The sequence below is a fragment of the Argiope bruennichi genome, chromosome 8 (assembly GCF_947563725.1).
Source record: "Argiope bruennichi chromosome 8, qqArgBrue1.1, whole genome shotgun sequence".
In the NCBI taxonomy this organism is placed as follows: Eukaryota; Metazoa; Arthropoda; class Arachnida; order Araneae; family Araneidae; genus Argiope; species Argiope bruennichi.
Genome location: NC_079158.1, coordinates 62,507,109 through 62,530,785, shown reverse-complemented (window position 1 = coordinate 62,530,785; position 23,677 = coordinate 62,507,109). Strand labels below are relative to the sequence as shown.

At 26.6% G+C, this 23,677-nt stretch overlaps 1 protein-coding gene across 1 annotated transcript in view; it reads left to right on the top strand.

Annotated features, from left to right (window-relative positions):
* The window catches only part of LOC129981485 (uncharacterized), a 104,191-nt gene extending 89,819 nt beyond the window's left edge, over positions 1 to 14,372 (top strand). Inside the window, exons 2-3 of the mRNA XM_056092334.1 lie at positions 6,679 to 6,811; positions 11,733 to 14,372. Of these exons, the coding sequence (XP_055948309.1) occupies positions 6,679 to 6,811; positions 11,733 to 11,966 (367 nt within the window). The 3' untranslated portion in view covers positions 11,967 to 14,372. The remainder of the gene's footprint in view (positions 1 to 6,678; positions 6,812 to 11,732) is intronic.
* Positions 14,373 to 23,677: the final 9,305 nt, after the last annotated feature.

Sequence of the window (23,677 nt, the reverse complement as noted above, 5' to 3'; positions counted from 1 at the left end):
CACATACTGATTTCATTTTATTACTGTTTTTTGAGGGGTTACTCACATGAAAGCAACGATTCTTGTTATTTTAACAAAAATAACCCCTAAATGTACCCTAACCAATTTTATTCCAATACGATTACATTGTGCATCTCTTTCTTTTTTTTAATCTTAAAACATTCGAAAACATAATAAATTATGTTTCGCTCTTTCTAACACTTTTACATTAAATTGTTGGATAAAACACTAATGCTGGCAAATACAAACATAATACCCTAACAAATTTCACAACCAATACACTAAAAGTGATTTTAAAAAAATTAACTGAAATCCTTTCCTAGAAATGAAATATTTTTTCCAGCACTGTTTTTTAAATGAAAATTCTACTAACCACCAAAGTCAGGTTCCAGATAAATTTCGGCACTTAATACATTTTCATATTTTTAGCACTTATAGGTCACAGGTGCTGGAGTCTTGATGAAGATCTTGATGGTATATATTAGGTTCTCCAGATCGGAAACCATCATACTTATGTCATCGGCGAATTATACTAACTTTTCTTTTCAAATACCTAGAGTGTGTTGTATATTTTCCTAGTTTCTCACGTTGAATTCCTCGGCGATAAAACATTGTAACAAAGAAAAAAAATGCTTTCTTTTTCTTTTCCAGTCTTCTATTTATATAAGCTCGCCTGTTCTTAAATACTCTTCCTACAAGTTCAATACAAGTAGGAAGTATGGACATATGGTAATAAGCTTTCTTGTCGTAATAAAATAATAAAAACAGATTAGGCTTACTTTAATTAAAGGGGAAAATAAAGAATTCTTTTTAATACCACAGGTAGTTACTACAATTTTCATTACTAATGGCATGGGAGATTGATGATTCATTGATTAATATTAATGGGACTTATGGAGGCAGGAATGCAAATTTAATATAAAATGAATGCCAGTATCAATAAAAGTAAAACTGGTAGTGACTTGTGTTACCAGTATTCGGCAAAACTATTTAACTAAACATGTTCATCAGCCAGAAATCATTTGCATGTGTCTAACTACATGATATTGATTTTCAGTTACTATTATTAGAGAGATAAAATATTTACTATCGGAATTCTGCCTGCTAACAAACCTGGCACGCAGTCAGTATGCAACATCAATCAGTTTTGTGTAATGTAATTAGTTCGATAATTTACTCTATTAATTTTATATGATAACTTCAAATCTCCAGTAATACTTCGGTTATTTCGTGCGACCTCATTTGTGCATCCCTATAATCTAATGAAATAATAAACGAATTTCATTCTAAATTCTGGATAATTAGGGGAGGATCTTATTCAGAAATTAAAACATTAAATGTGAGAAATTGATATTATTCATAGTTGAATGCGAGTAAATTTATTCAATGCATAAAAGATTTGTATTTATATTTTATGTTCTGTTTACTCAAATGTATGTGATAAATAACGCTCTATAAAATTTTATTTAATCATAAAGGATTTTATTTCATTCAAATGCTTGTAATGATGACATTTTGCTATCGATTTTTCCTACTTTTTCTCGCATTGTGAATTTCTGAAAACTTGTGTTTGGAATAACAGCAAAACATAATTACTTGTTCATCTCTTGATTTCATTTAAATTTTGATTTCAAACCAGCAAATTCCTGTTGAGAAATATTAAAAAAGCATATTACATTGTTCTACATTTGAGTCTATTTTTATTTTATATAGTATTTGATTGAAAATAATACATAATTCTTAACATAACCAAATATTTTTCAAGTCAATTATTACTATGTTGTTTGAAACTTTAATTTTCAAAAGAGGCAAACAAAGTTCTCAATACTCAGGAAATTTTTTTTAAAAAATGAGAAATGGTAAGGTACTAAAGAAAAAATTAAAATATTGATTAACAATATGAGTGAAATTCTTAAAAATTAATTTTAAAAGTTACAAAATATAATAAATTCAACAAATCACATGGACTATTTATATTAAAATGTCATATTTTGCAGATTTGCTTGTAGCTCTGAATTTTTTTTTTTAAATAAAAAAAAGAAAAAAAAATATTTTTTAGAACATTAATAAAATTTTTGCATAAAAGGTTTTTCCTATTACTGATAATTATCCTATGTTTTAAAATATTTCAAAACTTCAATACATGCAAGTCAAATGACACAAGTAATCCTAATATTTTAAGCTGGAAACGAAATGATATGATATAATTTAAATCACTAGGTTCATATTTAAACTCATCCTGCTTTTTCACATTTATATACATTGAAAAATTAGAAAAAAAAATGGTTACAAAGTAATCCGACAAGAATATTAATGTGGGAACTCTGAATGAACTTCCACAGTTAAAAAATGATTTGTATTAAAGGAATTTAAATATTCATTTTAATCAGTCAATTAGCACATTTAATTTAAAATTAAATATTCATGTATTTTGTAAGAATTTTTTTATACTATTTCATAATTAATATTTTAAAATGTGCAACAACTATCTGTATTCAGTCTAATTAAAAAATATTTTTTTCAGAAATAAAAAAAAAAGTCACTCTCTCTTCCAATTAAAAAAAAAAAAGAAAAAATTAAATAAAATAACATAGACGTTTACAAAAGTATAAATCAAGATACTGGGACGAATATATAATATTATACGATATTATACAATAATACTCAGAATTACAAATATTGTAGAATTCTGTATAATATTGTACAAAAAAAATATATATCAAGTTGGGAATCGGTATGCTAAAAACGTAATGTATCCTAAACATTTTGACATTTTAAATAAAATGTTGTTAAAAAATGTGAAACCGTTGTTTTAAATATTTATGTTCATCTTGTGAACATCCAGGACAATTTGTTCTTTACAAAAACTTTCTTATATGTAATTTTCTAAATAACGCTTGCATCTGAGGATTTATCATCTATTCCCCTAAACATTTTTCATTTCGGAAGTTTTACGTTTATTTTTATTTTTAACACCCCAGAGGTGTGATCTTGGAGGACTAATCTCTCCTAAGCTTTTATAAATAGACAGAAAAATAAATACTTACGAACTGCTAATATTTTTTGCTGAGAACTGTCTAGCATTTGCTTAAAAATAACAGCTCTTTATAGCTAAGAAAAGTACTAAGAGCCCTTTTTTTAGTTATTTTTCCTAAGGAAAAGGTAAAAAGTCATTTTCTTAATGATTTGAGCTTCCGCCATGCTTTCGATCACCCAAATATATAAGATGGAAAAAAGTATTATAAAACTATTATTATGCTAATTCAGGTAAACGAGGTAGAAACTTTCTCATATCAATATAATCGCTTTATTCAACGAACAAAGATTTTCATTGATCAGAAAGTTTGTTAAAAATTTAAATTCGAGTTTCGTTAGTGACTATTAGTCTTTGATGACAAGTTGGTTCTCCAGGATTATTGGCAGGGTTTCATTCCAATCAAATTTCATATTCATAACTTCATGACTCCCTCAATAAAGTATTTTTAAACAACTAATTATAATAGACATCAAAGATGAATTATTTTAAAATTTTACTCATTTCTTCCCTATTATGTACATGAACTTCCCTAATGGAGTCGATTCCCATGAGATCATATTGACATTAAATCATAAATGTTTGCCTAATCTTTAATATTGCACATTATCTACTTCGGTAGAGTAATTTTAATTTCTTATTTACCGTGAAATCAGAGAAGAGAATTAGTAGAATCTTTCTTCTGAAGTATTCAAATATGAGAAAACAATTACGTGACTAAATATTTGATTAAACAATAAAAACGATTTTATTCCATTTGTAATAATTTAAAACTATTTTTAAAACGTATGGAAAGTAATTTTAAAAAATGTAAAAATTACAGTATAAAATTTATACAAATAAACTGGCATCACTATAAAGAATATCCTTTAATTTTGAAAATGATGCAAAGTTTTTTTGAGCAATAATATTTAGTGAAATTGTATAGAAGAAACTTAAAATTCATTTGATTTTTACAAATTAATCTTAATTATTTTATAAAGAAATCGTTCCGAGAAGTCCATTACAGTCTCCAAAATATATCTGCCCAATTTTGTTATTCTAGATCAAGTAGTTTTGTCTTACAGAGAGGTAAAGGTGTACATTATATATACACCTTTATTTGTTGTAGAGATATGTACCCAACTTTAGTTGTAAAGATTATTATATACATAAGCGGAAAAATAATAAGTACAATAATTAATTGGCAGTACTAGTCTATTTTAATACTAAGAATTTTCGATCATTATTAAATTATTCGATCATTCTTGAATTAAACTCTGAATTTTCACTTTAAACAACCATACAAAAAAAGTGTCAAATAAAAATCCAAGTTTCAAATGAATATGTTGCTCATAAGAATAAAAAGAAATAAAATTGGCTAAATGCAGTTTTTTAAAATTTTGTTTATTAAAATTTTCAATTATCTTACATATTTATCATATTAAGGTAATATTACACTATCTTACATATTCATCGTATTAAGGTAATATTACACTATCTTACATATTCATCATATTTTACATATATTTTCTGATAATAAAATATACTCAGAATATTTCCTATGCATTTAAATTTTTCTGAAAAATACTTAAACTTTATATTTGCAATATTTCAATAAATTTAGGCAGTTTATTATGCATTTCTCCTACCCAATTTTAGTTCGAATGAATTTCTAGAAACTGAGCATCCTCATGTGCAATGACTTTTAAATTATTTATTTCTTCTGCTACCACTGAATGACTTTCGTTTCCAATTTGACTTTTAAATGTAAACTAAACTTTCAGAAACATCAGCAACTTACTTATGCATTTGCATAACATTTTGCTAAAGTAGCTTCATAAAATATTTTCATAAACAAAGTAACTGTACTTGATTTTGTAAAATAACCTTCAAGGTAAATACTCACCGTAGAATGCTGAAAGATTAATTCAGAAAACTTATTGTAAAAAGGAAGAGATAAATTATTTAACAATGGTGCAGAAAGAATTCATAAATGCGTTTCTTAAGTCTATGTCTTAAGGAATACATATCATTATCTGATAATTTATTTTTTCTTATGAAGGGATTAAGTGAAAAACTAGCTTGCTAATATATAATTTCTTTTTTACTTTCTTGTATGCTTAGTGTAGAGAAAGTATAGTAATCGTAAAAAAATGCGAATTGGAGATTTTGATGAAGCTCTACATTTTAGACTTACCTGAATTCGAAAAACACTTTTTTAGAAAATGTCCGTCTGTCCGTGACAAATGTTATCCAAAAATGCCTTGAAATAGACGGCTGAAATTTGATACACAGTCTACACACCAAATTTACAGATTTTTATTAAATCTTAAGTAAATTCTGCTCAGAGGTAGTCCGTCTATCGGTTTGTTCAAATATAAGTTAACACTATAATTACAAAACGAAGAGGTAGAGAAAGATAAAATTAGGTACATAATTTTAGCTTCTAAAATGTAGACACACCTATCAAATTTCGAGTCAAATCGAAGTATGGGGTGACTGTCTGTTGGTCCGTACTTTTAGAAACATGTAAACGCGATAATTCAAAAATTAATGACATAAATGTATAAAATTTTGTACAAAATGTTTTAACTACAATTGACGTTTTGGATCAAATTTCGGTTTCAGTCGGTTGAGAAAAACGCGCCTAAAATACAAATTTGATTTTTAGATACTATTAACGCATACCAGGGATTAATTGCCAAAAAAACTCGCCAAACATGATACGATAGACTCAGTAAAAGTATTAAATTCACACAAAAAGTTAATATGCCGTAACAGTTGTACACCAATGCCATATAAGATGTTCTCTGACATGACAATTTTATTAAAGAGTAATCGAGAAAATTTCAGAGAAATAGTCCCCCTTTGTTATTCAAGTCTTCAATCATAATATTTTATCTATCAATCGTTATGTGAAACAAATGTGTTTCGCATGTATTGTCTTTATTTGTGCTTTACAAATCTCATCTATTTTACATGAAATCTTATGCTCCTTTAATTTCTCGTGTATGAAGTATAGAGGAAGCATTGTTTTTAAGTAAAAATATATCTTCAAAGCAAATAAAATTTATCTAAATATATCTTCCCATCTTTAATGGGACTTTTGCATCTACCCGATGCCTTTACGGTTGTCGATTCAATAAAAAGACGCAACGCTTGCGGAAAAAACAGAATAGAATAACTTTATTTTAAAAACAAGACATATATACATAGAAACAGTTGCTAGGCAACGGTGCTATTTAAAAACAACAAAACATATAGACATAGAAACAGTCGCTAGGCAACGGCGCAGTTGGAAACAATTATTCAATTCATTTCAGTTCCCAACAATTGTAATGAACTCTCGAGATTTTTGCAATTGTAACTCAAACTTTTGTTGAAACTCCACCTTTTAAACCTCCTCGAATTTTAAAAATTCGTTTTTATTATTCTGTCTCTATATCTGTGACAAAAATGATTAAAATGTTGTTTGTACTAAGCAGATAAAATTTTGTATATGATCTCTACATCACATTTGTAGATTTCTGCGAAATTTTTAGAGAAAGGCATTTATAAGTATGCCTGCCCAAATATGCAATTATAATACCGTACACCAAACGTTTATATCCTTAAAATATTTTTTTTCTTATTACATAAAAATAATAATTTTTGTCTTACAGGTTGATGCTTGGAGGCTTATGCAATGGCACTCTCGTTCCCAGCGCACTGAAAGCTGTCAGAGAAAAAACACACCACCAGACAGTGAAAATAGTATTTCCAGAACAGTCCACAGATGCTGTTATCTACGTTACAGTAAGTTGGTTATTACTTCCTTGGGAGATATACATTTCAGCCACTGTCAGCCATACTTTATGCTCTAGCACAGGAGGAAATATAAATTCTCCTATGCTGTTATGTTGGCCATTGAACACGCTGCGTGTTTGTTTATATTTGAATTTCAGTTGCATTTATTTATTCCGTAAAATACATTAAAAATTACTAGAGAATTATTTTAAAGTTGATTCAATAAATTTATCATGAGAAAGTGATTTTTATAAAAGCAATGGCTGTTTATTGATTGTATTGTTAAAAAAATTATTCATTAGGCTGAAATAAGAGTAAATTCGTATCTCGTTACAATAATTTTTGAATAATATTTCTATTCAAATTCCTTTAGTGCCATTTCTCATGAATCGACAACAAAAATAATTTTAAAAAATAATATTCAATTAAATTAATGTAACTCCTAACCACAATTAATTTAATTATTTTTATTATTAACGTATTGGTATCAAACAGACATGATATCATTTATATCACACAAGATTTATTAAGTTAAAATCTTTTTTCGAAATTCACCTAATCTTCAAAATTAAAAGAAATTTTCCATTTCCTATTTGAAAATATCCATTCCAAACACTCTTATCTTTCAAGAAGGAAATATTTTTTTTCCTGTGCGAAAAAAGAACGAATTTTTTAATTGAGTCAATGAAAAAGTGTTAAACTTTATTAGGTAACTAAAATGGTTTACTTACTTAATATAAATATTTTGCTGATATCTGTAAAAAAAAAGTTTTGTTTTCAAAATCATTTCAAGTTTTGACTGAAAGTCAATAACATTTTTCAATCTTTTATAACAACTGAACATTTCGAAGAGCTAAAACTTAAATTTGTTGGTAGTCTTTAGAATTATGAAGGTTTTTTTTTTTACATTACATTATAATGTATTTTCAAAATGAAATTTTAAAAATCAAAAGAAAAATGTACTTCAATTATGATAATCAAATTTCATATATTTATCCACAATAATTGCTGTAATAAATAAATTTCCATTCTTTTGAAAAATGTAAAAAATAGTTTATGAAGCTCTATCTGATAAACACTATTACTTAATTTACTCATCTCTTAGTAATATTCATTTTATAAACGTATATTTTTTTTTCGTGAAATGGCGGTCATTTTTCAAAATGACAGTCATTATATTTCGATGATAATGACCGTTAATTATATTTCAATGATAAATATAATTCACTTAATAACTTTAAAAAATGTTTCTCTGCAAAAGATCATATATTTCTTTATATTACATATATATATATATATATATATATATAGCATTTTTTTCTCATGGTGCCAAGAATAATTAGGAATTTTAAAAAATGAATTAACGAATGCTTCCTCCTTAGAATGTCCATGCATAATTTGATATTAAAATTCTCATATTCTGTAGTAAAGTGAAATATATATTCCACATATTTCACAGAGAAATAAATTTTGGAATTAACAAGTTCCATTTTAAATTACAGGTGAAGATAATGTATTATGTAAAACAAAAGTTTATAATTAAACATTTGATATATTTTTTCATAAATATTAATGCTTAACTGTGGAGGTGAAATTTTAGGACTTAACTGGGGAGGTGCGGTCTACGAGTCCGCATTTCATTTACACTCAAATTAAATTTTCTCATGAATGTATTAGTATTAAAAACTGCCAATATATTTTGAAGATATTTTTCTTGATATATAAATATGTTTTAGAATTTTTTCAAAATATATTTTCATTGAAAAAAGTAAATGCGTTGTAACATACATTTTCTTCTCAAATTACATGTTACAATAAATAATATTCTTGAAAAAACATATTACTTTTTAAATCATAATTATTTTTACAGTATATAAAGGTATATAGAAGACAATATAATGTAAAATTCAACAATTATATATAAAAAAATGACAATGGGTGAAATTAGCGCTTTTCTTTATCGGCTTGTGTGACTTTCATAGCACGGTTTTCTAGGGCATTTTAAACATAAGGTTAAGAACCAGTACAAAAATCAACCTCTAAATTCTGTATATATCTTGGTATATTAATATATTTTATAAATTTTTCAAAATACATTATCATTAGAATACATATCAGAATCAGTTGAATGCGAACTTTCATCGAAAAACTTTTTTATACAATTATTCTTATCACTCAAATCATTTTCTGCTTCATTTAAAAGTATCTGGAACATTGCTTCATAATAGGATCAGTAAACTGGATGATATTTCGGGGCATAAGTTTTAGCGTCATCTACTAAATCTTGTTTATCACTGGGACACTAACAGGGAGGTGCGGCCTTAAAAACCGCGCTTAAAGAAATAACTGAATTATTTTAAAAGACATCCGCTGAAATCGGTTGTAAAAGTGCACGTGTATTGAAGGTCACAAAGCAGGAAGCTACAGGGTCAATCCATTCAATTGAGCTAAAAATAGAATTGGGCTGACCGAAAATCCATCGCTAGTGGTCTCCCACAGACCGCACGTCCCCAGTTAAGGGTTAAATGAATCCGCAATGTTGCACTAATAAAACTCGGAATTTAAAATTATCATGAATATATGATTGTAAATGTATTTATCATATTTAATTAAAGATTTCTTGGGATAAAGTATATAAAAAGTTAATTCGTTGTTATAAATTATTTTTTGCATTCATAATCATAAATTTACATATAATTTTATTTTATTATTAATAATCATAGCATAATTCATAGTTAATAATAATAATAGTTAATTTAATGCATAAACTGGAAAAATTCAAGCACTTGATCATCAATGCTTTATTTAAAGCAATCCCATGAGTTTGGATATTTATTTTGGTGAATAAATCTTTAAGCTGCATGTGTGTCACCATCGAAAATCAGTCATAAAATCAAAAATCAATACTTTATTAACTTTTCACTGCACAGAATAAATACTGTTATATACAACTTCAATCATTTTACGTTTTTGCTTTAATTCATCTAAAAGAAATTAGAAAAATTAAGGCGAATCCGTGCCTTCGTAATCTTTACTTTTACATTTATAGAGACAATTTTTGACGACGATGATCAACAACTATAATTTAAATCTATATGAGATACCAATCAGTGTAAATATTAAATTATTTGATTCATTACATTGACATTGTTTCCCTGTTTTTAGTTTTCCTTCCACATTACACACAAACGTAACTTCATACTTAAAAGCAATATATATGTAGATCATATGGTGGATTTATTAAAATACTAGTTAATTTAACATAAAATAATTAACGCTATTGCAGTGAATGTATGATTCTGCATTCTTAGCTTTGATACTTTATTTTTATTATGCGATAAATTATTAAAAACGTGAAAAGTTTTTGATTTATTAAAAGCCTGTTCCCACTGAATAATGCAGGATTGATTATTCTATGTTGAAATTTGTCGTGTATAATTAAAAAATTCATCTCTTACTTAGTAGAAAATTCAGAAACAAAGATAGAAATTTCCTCAAAATATTTATATCTGGCAGATTGAAGACATACATAAATTAGCCATATATATGTAATGCAATGTTAATACAAGTAATACATGTTAATTAGAAGTTTCAGTTTCTTTTTTTTTTATTCTTTAACACAGTTTCTATTAAAATGAATAAATGTTAGAAAGTAATATTCTTTCTTTCTTCAAATTATTCTAAATTCAAGCACGTGATTCCCAGCTCTCTAGTATCTCCCAATTACTTATTGTAAAAATCGTTCCTGATTACTTTTTGCTAACAATTACTTTGCCAGATAATACATAATTTTTAATAAAAAAGTAATCCAAATTTTAAGTACCGAATTTTTAATAAAATATTATGAATTAAATCCTGAATTATAACTTGATAAAAAGAATATTAGAAAGTTATTTGCTTTTATGCTTGGTAAATTTAAATTGAGGCAGTACAATATCTTTATGATTCTGAATTCAGTCTATATTCTTAATTGTTCTAAATCGTATAGTATTGTACAATTTGAAAATGACTTTAAAAAAATCTAGCATTTTTAATTTCATTTGATTAATTTTAAAGTACGATGATTAGCGCTTGAATCTATTCGAAGAAATTCAACTGGACACTGTGTGTTATTTGCATGTCTTGGGAAGCATGCTCGTAGTAAATATATTAACTCCTACTGATGAAATGTCTGAAAATCTGCCTACAGTAAAATATTTTTATTATTCTGGGTTCAATTCATCTTCTCCTTTATTATTCTAGATTGTTTAGTATGTAGTTATACACATTTGAAAATGACAAGTAAAATATCTTCATGATATATATATCGTCTAATATAGTGTATACAAGATCTTATAGTGTAGTGTATAATTGTGCACATTTGAAAATGACCTGGAAAATATCTTCGTGATACATATCGTATAGTAAAGTATATGGTTGTACATTTTTGATAATAACTAGGACAAAATCTAGAATTTTTAATCTTCAATTCAAAGTACGATGACTGACGCTTGAATCTATTTGAAGAAATACTCCACTAAACGGTCTACACGAAATAGAGGTGTATTATTTGAATGTCTTGTGAAATGCGCTAGTAGTAAAAGCATTACCTCTCTCTGATTAAATGTCTGTACGCTTGGGATACCACTATCCAAATAAAAAACAATCATACGAATGTTTTCTCCAAATGCTACACCAAATGATATTTGTGACAAAAGTAAATTTGAGAAACGGCACTTTGCAAAGCATTACAAAAGTTGTACATCACATTATAATAACATATAATTAATTTTTTTGTACAATTCATTATCATTTTAAAAGTAGTATATTGTAAAAGTGATTTTATATGTTTAATTTCATTTACAATTAGAATTCTGAGATCTTAAAAATAATAATTCTTTCTAAATTACAACTCTATTTTATTTACAAGAATTATTTAATTTTTTTTTAGGTTGTTGTCGTTTTTTACGCAGCCATCATACTCATCTTGGTTGGAACCAACATTCATCGATTTCGACGCACGAGAGCAGCGAATGCCTCATTGGCCGCTGGCGAAAATTGCGAACCCAAACAACAAGTGGTCGTTCGCTTGGATCATCATGAGAGGGCCTACCAAGTATCTGCCAGCCCTGAAGAAATAAAAGCAGAAGTGGAAAACCAAGAGACAGATGGTGCTCTTGTCTGATCATGGAGCTGCATTTACGACAAGAGCACTGGAATCCCCTATTTTTATGTATAGGTGTTGTTTGTGTGTCCCGTTTTGTGTCCATAGAGGTCCAATCACGATGGCTGGGTAGTATGTAGAGTATTCATTTGTTACAAATTCTTATAACGCGTGAATATGAAATCATAAATATGTATGATAATGTTGTGCATATGATGTTAAAAAGTTCACATATGTTTCAAAGATATTTCAACATTTATCTAAAATGTGTTTTTTTTTTCGATAGTAAAAATGGGTTCATCAGGGGAAATGATGTTTTGATTTGATATGAATTGTGTTAATAGAAAAAGTTTAGCACAGTACGTTATTTCTGATTTATTTTAGAGGTGTGAATTATAAAAAAAATAATTCCCACCTATTTCACAAATTTAAAAGTTTTTATTAATAAATTTTACTTAAATTATTTGGAAGTTGCTTCTTCAAGTCTTAAATCAGAATAAACAGTGTGAAAAAAAAAACCCTAGGTAATCTGTGAAGACCTAAAATTTGAAATTCATAACCTTGTTTATTGATATGAAGGTTTACTGATTTTGGCCTTTGCAATTGTTGAATTACATGCAAAAGATAAAAAAAAAAAGATAGAAAAATCTAGAGATGTAATTTCATCTTAATGTCATCATCTCAAACTTACAGCAAAATATTGTTTTAAGAATTCTGCTAACAAAATATCTTGTGATTTCATTTCTGTAAACATTTCCTATTAATTTAAAAGATTGATTCTCATCTGTAGCATTTAAAAAAAGTCCTTCTGTATAGAGAAGTTCTCAAAAAGGAATCTTTGGCCAATACTTTTCAATAAGTAAAATTTAAGGGAATGCAGCTCTAAATTTTCTATAAAACATATTTTTTGTCTGATAATAATGCTTTTTTTATCCTTTCGAAAGCTGAAAAATTGCAATTGCTGGAAATTATATATTGTGAAACCAGTCTGCAAGAAATTAAATATATATGGAAGAATAGTAAACAAAAAATTGAAACGAAATCTATGCCAAGAAGTAAGTTGATAGAAGTTGAGTTGTAATATTTAATGAATAAGTTGATGTATTTGGTTGGAAATTATATTGACTTGTTTAATTCTTTTATCTTAATCGAATTTCTTATTTAGAATCACATAAAAATGAATTTTTGTTTCCTTCGGCTGTTTTTGGAATGCTTCAAATATAATCAAAGAATATTTGGAACATAAAGCATTTTTTCTTTTCAGCCTTTTAATCCATATGACATACTTATCTTAAAATACATACACATTTCAAATTATTAAAAATTATGGAATGTATGTATGCGAGATGTTCAATAAATAAGATTTACAATGATAAATCTAAGTAGTAGAACATATTCATTGAAAATATTGATCTAGTATATAAAAACAAATTGTTATGAATCAGTTATATAAAAAGTCTAGCTGTCTTCATGGCTAGATGTTTTACATCAAATTTGGCGAATTGAGTAAAAAATTGGATATTTTTATAAACTGCGTGACACCAAGTCACCAAATATGTATAATAAGGCTCCAAAAATCGGTAATATATAAAATTCTTACGTATTCTTAATGAAATAAATATGATGCTTTATTATTTATAGTAAAGTATGAATTTTTCTTGTGCCCTTTAATCCCTGAATTGTTAAAGTACTAATTAAAAGGATCCATTTTTGTGCAAACATTGCTTATTATGAGGCAAGAAGTTTTTGTGAAATCAAATTATTTCTGTCAATAGTTTTGTATTGCATAATTTAAAATTCTGATATGAAACAAGGATATACTAGTTTACAACGAAAATATATCAATATTTCAACATATCTGATAAAGCATTGAATAACAGATATTTATATAAATAAACAGATCAAAAAATTAATGTAATTTTGGGAAAGAACAGAGATATGGATATATGTATAGCGATTAAAAATATATAAATTTTATTCTAGTTAGAAAAATATTTTTCTATAATTAGGATAAAAAAATCAATATGTATATAAAAAAGAATTTCATTCAACATTTTGAAAACAATAATATATGTTTATAAAGAAGAATATCATTGATTTCAAAAATGATATATAAGGAATAATATTCACCAAATATGATTTTATTTTGCGAATAGCAGGGTATCACAAAACACGACAAGTCACTTTAATACATCTAAAGAACATATCCAGTTGAAAAGTTTTAAAAGTTAATGCTCCTGAGATCCACATGTTGATCTTTATGTGATTAAAATGAAATCGGAATTTGAGATAATTTTTAGTAACATTTGTATTTTATTTTAACAATCTAAATATCGTGTTCTGATTGTTGACCTTGACTGTTAGGCTAGATGTTGTAATAAATGTGTTGTACTTTATTGTATTTCCATAAAATGCTATTTATCATCAATTTCCAATGATTTTAAATGAGAAGAAATTTTTTCATTTAAATAAAATTTTAAAACAAAAATCTTCAAATTATTTTATAAAAAAATAACTTTTTTATTTTTTGCAACAGTTTTCGGAATTTGTAATAATCAGATAAATAAGTCAAACTAAATGAGTACATTAAAAATCATTCTGTTGTAAGAGATAATAATGAAAACTGACTTTTCGTTTCAAATTACTAATTGATACAAATTTTTTAAAAATAAAATTTTATTTGTCAGCCTAAATCAATGCTTTTAAAAATGATTGATAAGAATTTGAAATCAATTTGAAATCAACTACTAAACAATTTTTTATTGTTTCACTCAATTTCCTTTTTTCGTAAAATTTTATTGTTAATAATTTATTGTTCAACCAATTTTAATATTATTTTATTGTTCACATAATTTTTTTCTTAATATTTTATTGTTTCATACAATTTTATTGTTAATATTTCATTGTTTCAAAAAATTTCATTAACGTTCAAATAACATTTACTAAAAACAATTTTGAAATCATTTGGCAATAATTATGAAAAATTCATTCGTTAGATTGTAATTTTTTATCTGCAATACTTTTTTGGTCATTGATGAAATAATGTATATTTTATGGCTGAAAGACATTGCATTTCGAAAGTATTCGATAACTCAAAGTTTGGTTTTCAAACAGAACATCAAAGTTTCAAATTTTTGTATTCAAATATTAATTTGATGTATATTTACGAAATGTGTCAATAAAATATTTGTTGTTGATGTTTTTTATTCTTTATTTAATCTATCTTAAGTATCTAAGCTTACAAATATAAAAAATTCATCTTATTCAACATAGAATTGTAGTTTCTCTTTATATTTTACTGCTTAAACATCATATAAAATTATCACACATAATGCCCAAATTTGTACGCAGATATAAATATAATACCTTCGAAAATTCATATAAAGTACTATAAAAAATTAAACTATAAAGTATTTTTAAAGAGGAATTATTAATTGTTATAAAATAAATCACTTCGTCTGTTTCTTAGAATAAGCAGACGAAATCTTTTTCAATCGCCAAAAACCCTAATTGGAAAGCTGTTTTCAAACTTTTGTATGAAAAATATGTAGTTTTAATTTAACAAATATAGATATCCGCCTTTTAATTTCAGATACCTCAATGCTTGCATTTTGACAACAAAAAACTAAATATATATCATATTACTTCATGGTAAAATTTCATAAAATATTTTTTTTTTACATAAATTAAGAGCTTTTCTTTATAATACTTCTAATGAAATTATAGAAGAAATAGCAAGAAAAGAAGAATATGTAAACAGTTTATAGCACTTTTTCTATATTAAGCAGATGTAACTCGGTATCTTCATTTTCAATTCAATTGTGACTTTTATAAACAAGGCTTTGATTTAATCAACAAACCTTATTGGCAAAGTTTGTATGTACAACTAAATCAAGTTTGGAATCGTATATATAGAGAGCGATAACTTTAATAATTTGCGGACCAATTGACTTTCTTTTAAAGTTTGTCAAAAAAATATTAAATCAAAGTAATTCTTATATAAATGTTTAGATCTGCGTCAAAAAATGAGAACGATATACACTACAAATCTTCAGAGACACTGAAAATACATTGTACATTAGTTTCATTTCTCTTTATTTTAACTTTAATTTATAAAAGACGACAAAATATTCCATTTTATTCAGTGAATTTTTATAAAATAAAGAGCAGTTTCTGTTTCAAGATAAAATTCATCTTCTCCGTCAGTTAATGAAAGTGTGAAACATGTTTTTGTGCAAAAATTCTCGGAATTCCAGCGACGTTTCAAACGCTTCTGCAGTCGCTAACACTGACTGCATGAAGCTTACAGGATTGCTTCCGGAGAAATATGTCTCGCATACCAGGCATTTCTTCCAATTTTCTTCTTCTCTGACGCCACAGATTTCTGTTCCGTTGATATAATTTGTTATCTCATGCTTTGCTCTTCTTATTGTCGATGTTTATTGTAAAACTACTCTCTTCATGCTCAGTTTATATTAGTCAGTGAACATATTATAATCTTGTTTTATTTATTAGAATTTTCTTGATTAAAATGATGAAAATTTTTCAACTTATGTAGTAAATATTCGTTCACTTTTTAAAATTAAATAACTTTTATTTAAATCTTTAATATTCCTCAATTTACTGATGGGATATTATCAATTTTTCATTTATTTCTTATTGCATTAAAGTTTTGATTTTTTTTTATAATTATTTATTTCTGATGCTAGTAGAATATTTTATAATATTGAAGTTTATAACTGTCAATTAATGTATTAATTTATCTAAAATTGTTCTCATAGAAGTGTTGCCTTCGAAAAATGAGTTGAGAAACATTAATATTCTGATTCCATTAGATAAATAATAAAAAAATTATAAAATCTATTGAAAAATAAAAAAAGAGCAAATATAAAAACTTAAAAAAAATAGCTTTTAACATTGCAACAAAAAGGAAAAATGATATTTGAAAAAAAAAAATCTATAAGCCGAAATAAAAATCCTAAAAAAGTGGTGAAACACAGATAGTAAAAAATTTAATCGAAATTATCTCATTTAAAAACCGTTTTTTTATTTTTAATACATTGAATATTTGATTTATCTATTGCACTGATTTATATTCATTCTTAATTTATAGAATTTTGTCTATTGTTTCCTACACTTTCCCCTTTCACACGTTTTGCTTTGACCCGCGGATTTTAGATTAAAATTATTTTTCCACAAACGATTACTTAAAATTGTAATCCCATTTAAATTATTTTTTTTAAATTCTTATCTATTTAATATTTGGGATTCCCTCTGTTTCTCCGTTTAAGTCTTTTTCATTCATTTTTGTTTTATTGCAATATTTTATCGCGTTCTGCCCCTTAAACTTTCACATGTTTTGTTTAAATCCATAGTTTTTTAATAAAAGTTGTTATTTTTAATTATATTGCAAAAGGAAATGGCATTTTTAAATGGATATTTAATAATAAAGACACATTATTGTTTAATTTAAATTATTTTAATTATATTGTACTTATTTATCCTACTTTTGCAATAATATCTGGTGATATAAAGCATTTTTTATTTACAAAATGGAATTCAAAATTAAACATTGAGCGATGTCTAGTTTCCCCTTCATTATATCGTGAAAATATTTTGTCATTTTGAAAAAAAAAAAAAATGTTGCTTAATCTAACATTAAATTTCATCTCAATAGAAATTTGTTCATAACGCTATTTACTATTTTAAGATGAACAATTGGTATGTATTTATTATATTAATCAAAATTACTCAAATTATTATATTAATCAAATTGCTTTATTGTTTTAATCAAACAATAAAGCAATTCATTGAAAATTTCTTAGACTTTCTTATTGCACCTAAAATAGCTCTTCCGTCTAAATTTTTTTTAGTTTGCCTAAATATTTTAAAGGCTCAAATAAGGCACTATTTTATATTTTTAGTACAAAACATATAAATTATTTTTCTCCTGGACTTAGGTTTATATCGTTTGCATTATTTTCAAGGGAAAGCAACCTCAAGTATAATGTATCAAATAAATTATAAGAACATAAAAATTCTTTTTAAAAACCGCACCGAAAATTGTGGTGATTAGTTTGGGAAAGCGTGAAGCTGGCGCAGGTAATTTCACGTTTCACTGCACAAACACGGAAATTTTTTGTATTTTAGCGGAAAATTATAAATAAAGAGAAGCAGTATGTTTTGCATTTTAGCGGGTAATTATAAATAAATAGAAAATACTTAAAATAATATTTTTTCCGTATTTTTTTGAAATTCTGAATTACCTGACATAAAGATAACAAAACGAAATAATTTTATCCTGTGAAAGAACAACTAAAGGCATTATTTATTGCTTAAATTAAGGTTTTCTTCCTATTCCAAGTAAAAAAAAAATTAATATCACTTTTTTTCTGCCAAAAAAAAAAGTATTTCTGTCCTTTTAGATATAATAACAACTTATCAATTGATTATTATTTAAATAACTATTTTCTTAATTAATTTTTAGCCTTTAATGCAGTTTATTTTCCCTTTTATTTAAATTATTAAATATGAAAAAAGTGATTAAAATAAACAAGAATGATTACATTTTATAAAATAACAAGGCGTAAATTATAAGAACAAAATTTTTTTAAAGTAATGACAACGAAATTAATTAAATAGCAACAAACTCGCGTCATGGAAATGATGGAGAGGTGAGTGCCCTTTCTTATTTATTTGTGATTCCTGATTTTAACGAAATGATTTTGAAAATCTAATTTATATACATGGAACAAGAATCACAAATTCGCAGTTTTTTTTTCCTCCAAAAATTTATTCATTAATGAAAATAAGTGCACTGGAGTGATTTCATGCTTATTACTAAAAGTATTGTAAGAAATAAAAGAAAAAAATGCGTTAGACTTATAATTTCTTTTTATGAAGAATAGTAAGTATAATTTTATTTCTAATCCCTCTAATTGTTACCGGAGTGCTTATAACCACTACTGGAATGCATTCCAGATATGGATAAGAGAAATTTTCGGTGTATTAGTTTTTTCTTTCCATTCTCTTATAAAGAAGTGGTTGTTTCTTCAGCATTATTGATAGCCACAGTAATGGTGTAGGGCTGAGTTACCCGACCGATGACGGGACATACTTCTTATCATATTGATTATATCGCCAATGGTTTATCAGGATTTGACATTATCCCAACGTTTACTACGTTTCCCCCTTTGTCATTACAGCTTTCAGATCATTTAATTATACATTCGGATAGGACTGGTGGATAAGTAGATATATACATTCTATGGGTAGATATCCGCGGATGGATACCTTAAGGAAAGGCCTTCTGGTAATATCTATACGGTATAAGGATATGTTAGAAACAAGATTCATAACCAGCTTGTTCGGGGCACAAAGTTGTGCGGATGATAATTCTCTATATAAGCCGAAAAATTTTCTCCTCTTCTGGAGAGGTAGAAATAATGTAATGTTTAGCAATCTCTACATCACAAATATACATATATTCCATATATATGTATATTGTATATATATTCACTTTCTTAATAGTATGTATGTAAAAAGTAGGAAGAATTCGAGAGAGAAAATAAAAATCTGTATAATGCCTAATGTGGCATTTGTACTAATACTAATTTTAGAAAAAATATTTGCTTAAATAGAAAATTAGTATTTGTATTGCTTTAATACTAATTTTAGAAAAAAATATTTTTTTTTAAATAGAAAAAAGTTATTTGTTTCACATATTGTAAGAAAAATTCCTCATTAATTGACAAAGTTGCAATTATCAAATCACTTCCATTACAATAAAAATTATTCTTCCTGAAACATTCCTGAAGGAAACAATAACATTTGTCATTAAATATCCACTTTCTCTTTTAGTCCATTTAATTACAGAAACCACGCCAGGAAATTCCATTTTCATTTGAAAGAGGAAATGCTTTTGAAATTCAAGGAAACAATTAATTACTAGGTAATACGGCGGATAACAAATCATGTACTTCAAATTAGGAAGGAAACGAAGCAGATCAAATAATTTCTTTCGAAAATAGTTTGATTGTAATGAGATAAAAATGGCAAAAAGCACTTATTGAATTAGTTTGTTTGTAATTAAAAGGGCAATTTCTTATATATTCCAATAATATCCCTTTTCTAAATAAACGAGCAGATTTTTCAAAATTGGAAAAATATTATGTTTGATGGCATTCATAGAAGAAAATTGAAACCTGCTAAACTATGTATAGAGTTTGAAATTAATTAGATTTTAAAGTAATTACGATAGAGGAAATAAAAATTTTGCATCATTATATCATGCGTATGTTTTCCAATTCTTCCGAAAATATAAAATAAATAAAGAAGAACTTTCTCCTTTGCTTTTTTGGAAACTTTTGGGCGAGTTCCTATTCCTGACGTCAACATGGGTCGAAGTGATTCATATAATATTTTGGCAGTAATAATGTGTGTGACAGAAGACAGTTTTAACTTTAAACATCTGAGGAAATTACATTGCCAAATAAACGATATGACATCTGTTCTTAAATGAATTTCTTAAACATACAGGAATTCTAATTTCTGATTTCACATTTGAAGTCAACCGCTTTTATAGCATTTTATTAGCAAACAATGTGAAAATTGACTTTGGAGCAAAAAAAAAATTATTTATCTAGGATATAGGGTCCATTTATTTGGGCAGGTAAGTTGCCTTTGTAGTTAGGCTGAAAGTAAAACTTAGCCCCCAATGAATAGAGTCATGTTTCGGTCACGAATGCCCTCATTAACGGGCGAATGAACCTAGCGGAGTATCATTCCTTTATACCATTCTTTCTGATTGATGAATACCTACGAAGAAGTTGGAACTAGTTCTGTTGCCTCTAAGGGTTTCTTGTCTATAGAAAAGTTTCTGGATCAAAGTAGAGATTGTTTTTTTTTTCTTTTTTCTTTTTCTGCGATATCTAGAGTGTTTTTTGGGGGGAGAGGATTGATTTTTTTTATTTCATATGGGTTTTTTTTAATTACAGTAAGTCACTCCGTTAACACAGTACAAAGCCGTATAAACAAGGCTTATATCTCAAATATTGTCGCTAATATTATATTATGACTGATATTCAGTAAAATTCATGTCAAATAGTTTAATTAATCTCACGGCTATGTTTTGTATCAAATTCATGATAACTAATTGCATCGAAGTTTATTAAACATTTGCAAATCCCCATGTCCATGTTCGAAAAATGATAACTAGATTTCAGTAAAGAAGAAATCTGCATGAAGTAAAAGTGTGCTACTTTTTTTCCTAAGATCTGAAATGAAATAAAACATTTGTTTTAATTAAGAAGTAGAAAAGAATAGAAAGAAATAGAAAGTAAGAACCAGAATCTAAATTCAGAGTTTTTCTCTTTCAAATTTATCTAACCACTGAGGGGGGGGGCACCTCAAAATGAGGATAAGATGCTTCCTGTATGGTGATTGGATCTCGCCACTCTGGTGCGTACATAAATAGATAGGGGATCTGGCTCCTCCCAACAATGCCGGACGTACTTCCTCCGGGAAGGGTTGTACCGTGGCCGGTGATGGCCTTAGGACTCAACCAACAGTTCCCGCTAATGTTGCTGTTGTGGCGATCCGGTCATTCAATATTCTTTATCCATGTGCCTTCGGGCGGGTAGAAGAGTCACTGATATGACTGCAAATGTATCTGAGTGTTGCCTATTGGCATAAACTTCTTTCTGAGCCATAAATGACATTTAAAACAAAATATGATTTTTAAGGTATTTTTGCCATAATTTATTCAAGAGATAAAAATCAGAATATATTTTAAAATCAATTTTTAAAAAGTCATACATTTAAATTAAATTTTTGCGTTATTTAGGGAAGATTTTGTTAATGAGGGAATGAAAATTATTTAACAAAAACTCTTCCATTATAAATAATATTTATCAAAATAATCAGTGGAGATGTTATTAACACCCAAGTTGTTATTTTAATAAGGATTATTCCAAATTAGTTTATACTTTTTTATCAAATAACTGAAAAGTATTTCATGATTTTTCATCTTGCTTAATATTATCCATATATCTGTCATATTTATCAATTTTTCACATCTTATTCGCTGATCAGAATATCGTAAGATAGAAGTGCTTTCTGAATCATATGCTATTTTCGAATTCGTCATTCGGTATTTTAATGTCCTCTTAAGAGTCCCTTATCTTAAATTTGTAATAAGATTTTAAAATCCGTTTAAATGATTAAATGACTACCCTCCTTAAATGATTATCGAGTTATTTTGTAAATATTTATATGAAGATTTCATAAATGTTTTCGTAAAATCTATAATCGTAAATTCGTAAAATCTGGATCTATATCTGGAATAATTATCTAAGATTTTTGTCCTGCTATTATGCATTTAAGGATTAAAAAATTGAGGAGGGCATTTCCTCAAAAGGTTTGGTCAAGTTCCCATAAAGGCACTGTCATGATAATAGTCAGTTCAAAACTTAATTGAATCAAAGATCCATCTTAGAATGCAAGATCAAAACGAAATCGTGTCTTCGTAAAACATTTTATTGGATCGAAGTTTTGAATTAGAGCTGCTTCCTCAAATGCCATATTCTTTATCTTAGCACAGTTAAAATTATGGAATTCCTCCTAAATTAGACTGCGCGATTCTACAAAAGTAGGTTCTTATGAAATAAAAATAAACTGCATTTCATAATGCGAATAAAAATTCTTTCAAATTCTTCTTAATTGTACAATGATATCCAACCGGCACTTTCTCCAAAGGTATGCCAATGCGTTGATAAAACAAACGGAAAATATTATGAATATTAAACACTCCTTGCCTTAAAGAAAGTAATGCATTTTTTAGCAGAAGGCCTTGTAGTTTCGGATAAGTTTTCTCAAAACAGTGATTTTCAGAATTACTTTGTAAACTAATCTTTAATCTTAAAAGGCATGTTTAAAAACATTTTCATGACACAATTTTAACGATTAAAATTAAATATCATAACTATTTATGCAGTTATATATAATATTTTTTTCTTAATTGAATTTGTTTTAAACAATGTTCTACAACTCGTTACTCTTCCTTGGTTCTTCGATTGAAAGTAGCACTAGAATTGATTAAAAAAAGTAATTTTAATTTGATGTTGCATTAATTGAACCAATCGAATAATAATAAATGGTCTTATTTCACATTCATTTATCCAATCTATCCATTTTTTTATTTATCTAACTTCCTTTTCTTAATAATGAAGTAAATACATTGATTTTAATAATTAAAAAAAACTCATTTTGTTTTCAAAACAAACTAGATCCAAATTATAATTTCTTAAACATTAAAAAATAACACTCTTTCTTTATTGACATTACAAGATCTCCATTCCAATGATCTATTTTCCCCCTTTTGTGTATTGCGAAGAATAATTTATAAATGAAATTTCGACTCTGTGTGTAAAATGTTTTTAAGTTTTAACATTTCCAATAGATTGTATTATCATAATAGTTATCAAATGCGAAATGTTATAAGAAATCATAAATCTGATCATATTTTATATATAAAATAAGTTGCTTTTACTTATACATTAGCATCAAATTAAATAAATAAATGCAGTTTATAGCACCGAATAATAGAACTCAAAGCGAACTCTGAATAATATGCAGATATAATACTTAAATAACAAATAATTTATTTCTGCTTTATAGATATTATTTCTACTCTTCTAAAATAATGTGTAACCACAAGAACTTTGTTGTAATAT